Below are 4,762 nucleotides of genomic sequence, written 5' to 3'. Positions count from 1 at the left end.
GAAAACTAGTGGCTCTGTAATGTTGTTTTACTGTTCCGCTTTTATGAGTTCACAGACTGTGTAGCATTTTGTCATCTTTAAACGGCTGTACCATACCAATTACCTTCTCACAATCTCCTACAGATGATTAAATGGTAAATACTGTAAGAGCTTGTGTGGCAATTATAGGCTTTAAAGCGTCATGTGTGGCAAACAGTCCTTTTAAACTTTACTTTTTTTTTTTAAATATCTGTCAAATAAAACCAAAACAACACACACCAATAACAGGACAAGTCATTCCAAATAAGTGCCATGTTGTATATGACTTGTAGTAGGACAACCCAGCTGTCACTAACAACACCAATGATGGCTGCTCTTGATTGAACTGCCCTAGTAAGCTATTGTGAATGTAATTCTTCCACTTTAATCTCCCACAATGAGTCGATCAGTTTAAAACAAGCTCAGAACCAAACATTTTTAAAAATACTTTATTTAAAAGGAAAGTTGAGCATTAATATCTCATCTTCCCCACCACCAATGTTTTTCTTTTATGTGCCATGAAATAAAATCTGGCCTGGAAGCTGGTCTCCACGTACAAGGCAGATCTTAAGTATCACAACAAAAACTAATTAATACAGGTCTGTTAAGCAAAACTTTTTTTTTTCGTGGACAGCATGCAGGGAACTTTGTAATTCAGACATTGCAGGCAGTCATATGAACAGTATGTTTAACACATAACATGCACACGTTTTAGCAGTATACATTTGTGGCGTCAGCTATAGCTGTAAAGGCAGTTTATACAGCACAGTTACTCTCTCGCTGTCTCTCTTACATTCCCCACACACGCTTAATACTTTTTAAAGTTGCACATTTACACACACACACACAACAAGAAGATCCGATTTGGTCCCAAACAACCAGTTGATCAGAGGGCTGCCATCACTGGTACACAGGCAGTTGTTCATAAGAACCAGGAAGTATTCAGTACCGAACTTGAAAAATATTATGGGTCAGTTTCAGTGACGAATGTAATGGTTTCAAAATCTGAGTTTCACGCTTCAATTTTCTTTGGGCTTTTAAAGTTCACCTTGTCACACCCACCTCTGCACACACACATCTGTTACAACACAAAAGTAAAAGATAAAAACGGAACATTTTTGCTGTCACAATTACAGCACGAGCGGAGTCAGATGTCTAGAATACAATCTCCAATACAAAAGACCGCCATGTTTCTTTCAAACGACCACAAATTGCATGGATTTTTTCTCTGAATTTTGATTTGTTTTGCTTCTTTTCTTTGTCAACTTTTAAGTGGAGACATTTTTGCTGAACAATTTAATCCCATTACACAGAGCTGGCTTTATCCATGACATATAAAAATCGAAGAGTAATTCCCTCAGTTTTAAAACCGCAGGCAATTTTTATACAAACACACTCGCACAGAAATTGACACCATCTGGGGTAAACATAAAAAACACATCCATTCATTTATAGTATATTACATATTTATAATGAGGGGGTAACTATTTTTAACCATACAAGGAAAATATCATTAAAAAGTTTAACAATTGCACATAATGGTTGGCTAAAATATTTCAGTGACACATTAAAAATGGCACTGTTATGAAAAATAGATCAGTTTTGAAAGTTTGAACAAAATTGTACATTTGCTTTTCTTTATCCTTTACAAAGTGAGGACATCATTTTTTTCTGGGTATAAAAAAGGTGTAAGAAAAGCTGCTGAGAACATAAAAAAAACCAGATTTGTGTACAAATTGATGTGTTTTAAAACAGGCCCTTGCTTTTCTTCAGATTCTTTTGCTTCCAGTTTGGCAGGGCGTTGAACTCAACACGACTCATCTCGAGAAGTGTCTGCAAACATTAAAGGCAACAAATGTTACATATGGCTGTTTTTTTCAGTTAAAAGTTGTTTATGAGTTGTCCTTGACATGTAAAGGTTTATCTGCTTACACCCTTCATTCATCATTTTAATGACCTAACATTACATACAACATTGAGTCTTCTGATCCTATTTGAGAGTAGCAAAGTGCCCTACCTTGAAGTCCTGGTCAGACAGGTAATCCTCCAGGCGTAGGGGGTCTACTCCCTCTGGAAGGGGTTTACTGGTCAGCTCCTCGATGGAGTACTGCTGCTTACTGAGCTTGGACAGCTCCTCCTTCACTAACATCACCTTGCTCTTGGAGTTCTGCGTAAATGTATAAGGTAGAGTAGGTAAACAAATGCAAAACTGAAATACTGTAGTTTAGTTTAAGCTGGAATTATACATCTCACATGAGAGATATAATTCAATAATTCTTGTAGGAAATTATATTGCACTGAGAGAGTTTATATTCTACACTCTTATTTTTAACAACTCCTTGCTACCTTTACAGTAATTGTGATTCTGCATGCCATACTGTAGGTCTATTTAAAAATAGACCTACAGTATCTGCGGAATGACACTTTATCTGAACAGATCTGGTTGAGTGAGATGATTTGGATTCTTTCTGGAGTTAGCTACTCTTATCTAAGCTGTGACAGCTCCCCTAACACACAACACAGACTTGTATAGTAATCCCACCTTTGAAGCGATACTGGTGTCCTTCTCCCAGTATGGAAAGATGTTGGTAAAGGTGAGAGGTTCACAGCCTGCTAGGACCAGATAGGCCAGAGGGGGGCGCCGAGGGTTCTTCACTGTAAATCATCACACAAGCAAATGTTGGGATGACAAGTCAACAAAAGCAATAGCAGTATTTAGGACGTAAGTATCTGGCTGATCAATAGCTGAAAAACACAAAAAACTTGTTTATTAATTATCAGTTAGGGTTCAATAAATTACTAGTAGTAGATAGTAAATGAGAGTCCTTATCAATAACTGGACATAATTAATTACAAGATCAGAGATAATTGAGCTACAGTGACCTCTGACCTTTGCAGTACTGCAGCACCGTCTCCATGGCACATTTCCTCTCGTTGTTCCAGCGTATCTTTGCAGAGCCGGTGCACTGCGTGTCTTCAGGCTGCCAGCCCTGCCACAGGTACACCTCCATCCGGTTATCCAGCAGGAACAGGGCTGGAGAAGCAATAGCGTGAGAGTTAGATAAGACTCAGAGCATTTGAATGTAGAAAGGACAAAAGGCTAGAAGGCTAGACCGTTGCACATTAAGTCCCAACAATAAAACGTATCCATCAACAGCCTGTGAACGAGTCCTTTAAAGCACCTTTTGTTTAGTTTTCATCAGTGCTAGGTTCAGGGAGCAACGTGTGATTGTTTTTGTGTTGTGCTTCTTTGTGTGCCCTAAATGAGAAATCTGCCAAGAACTTAATTAATTAAAAATATCTCTCATTCAGATCAAAGATGATTCTAAAAAAAACACAACAAACTGATTTCTAAAATGATTTTGATGAATGACTCACAAGGGGGAAAGCTTCAAAATATGGGAGAGTGGGACTTACAGTCACTGACATCTAACCTAAATGTTTTTCAGTATATAAATAAATTTTATGGCTGCATTTCTATTCCAGTATCATCTCCAGCTGGCTATTTAATCTTATTCTAAGATCAGAAGCAGTTTTACATTGATCTATACTCCAGAAAGAAACAGGTAATATTTATTTTCATAGAAAAGACAAATAGTAAACATAATTCACTGAAATGTATCAGTGCTACAGATGTGTGTGTGTGTGTGGTGTGTGTGTGTGGTGCCGTGTGGTGGTGTGTGTGTGTGTGTGTGTGTGTTGTGTGTGTGTCCGGTTACCCTTATGGGCTGTTGTTGCAGAGTAGAGGTTCTTCCTGCAGAAGCGATGGCCACTTACTTCCCTCCGTCACCCTGGCTGCATACGTGCTCCTCCCTCCGTCGAACATCCCGAGCGGCACCAGCCTGGAACAGCCCGGGAGGGGTGGTAGTTGTACTCCGGCTGGATCTGGCGAGTGCCACACCACACACCACACACACACACAACAACACACCACCACACAACATATGCTGATCGATTAGATGATCTTTTCCTGTCTCTTTCTCCTGACTATAATTGGGGCGATTGCGTTGTGAATGTGCGAGGAACACACCGTTGCAGCGATCAGTCGTACGCCTTTTTTCCTGCAGGGCCCCAGGCCTTCAGTGAACTACTGCGGGTTCACGAATGCGCCTTCCTCCACTCCTCCACTTTGACGCTGCTGCCGCTGCTCAGGCCTAAACTCTGGAGGACACCTGGAGACACCACAAATTTGTTTATGTGCACATGGGTCCATCCATTACACATTCAACATCCATCTTCTTATGTAGTTTACCTCTGCTGAGTTACTTTTCGCAGGTCTTGGCCATCCTGCTGCGGCACTTGGCGTGTGCGGTTCGGACAGCCGGTGGCCCATGTAGTAGGCGCCTTGCGAGCGGTGAGACACGCGCACCAGCTTGACGCGAGATCGCGCATGGGCTGGCATGCTGGGCAATCGTACCTCACCAGTGATGCTTCCACCTCCGCTGCCCGCCAGGGGACCGCAGAACATCTCCAGCCACCTGCAGCGGAAGCAGACGTGGTTTAGAAGTGTTGGACATGTAAAAATTAAAAGGGCAGTAGCGATTCTGGAGACTTTGCGGCGTGGCGTGTGTCCCAGCATCTCACTCAAATCCTGAGCGGGGATTAGCAACAACTTGTCCATATAGAGTCTTGCATGTACCTGGTATTCGGCATTTCTCTACTCCCTTGTGGATGATCAACCTCCCTGGAAGAGCTGGAGAAGCATGGAGGCTCTTTTCCTCCTCGCTCTACAACACCTGACATT

General features: G+C 41.4%; 1 protein-coding gene across 1 annotated transcript in view; it reads right to left on the bottom strand.

Moving 5' to 3' along the window:
- Positions 1-451: 451 nt before the first annotated feature.
- svild (supervillin d) overlaps positions 452-4,762 on the bottom strand; it is a 42,906-nt gene continuing 38,595 nt past the window's right edge. Inside the window, exons 20-27 of the mRNA XM_035669552.1 lie at positions 4,603-4,745; positions 4,285-4,496; positions 4,121-4,190; positions 3,796-3,860; positions 2,909-3,085; positions 2,561-2,673; positions 2,036-2,185; positions 452-1,851 (exon numbers count right to left, since the gene is read on the bottom strand). Coding sequence (XP_035525445.1) covers positions 1,765-1,851; positions 2,036-2,185; positions 2,561-2,673; positions 2,909-3,085; positions 3,796-3,860; positions 4,121-4,190; positions 4,285-4,496; positions 4,603-4,745 — 1,017 coding nt within the window. The 3' untranslated portion in view covers positions 452-1,764. The remainder of the gene's footprint in view (positions 1,852-2,035; positions 2,186-2,560; positions 2,674-2,908; positions 3,086-3,795; positions 3,861-4,120; positions 4,191-4,284; positions 4,497-4,602; positions 4,746-4,762) is intronic.

This window comes from Morone saxatilis, unplaced genomic scaffold (genome assembly GCF_004916995.1).
Source record: "Morone saxatilis isolate NCDOM2014 unplaced genomic scaffold, NCSU_SB_2.0 Contig1, whole genome shotgun sequence".
NCBI lineage: Eukaryota > Metazoa > Chordata > Actinopteri > Moronidae > Morone > Morone saxatilis.
The sequence above is the reverse complement of the archived record's forward strand: the minus strand, read 5'-3'. Positions and strand labels throughout refer to the sequence as shown.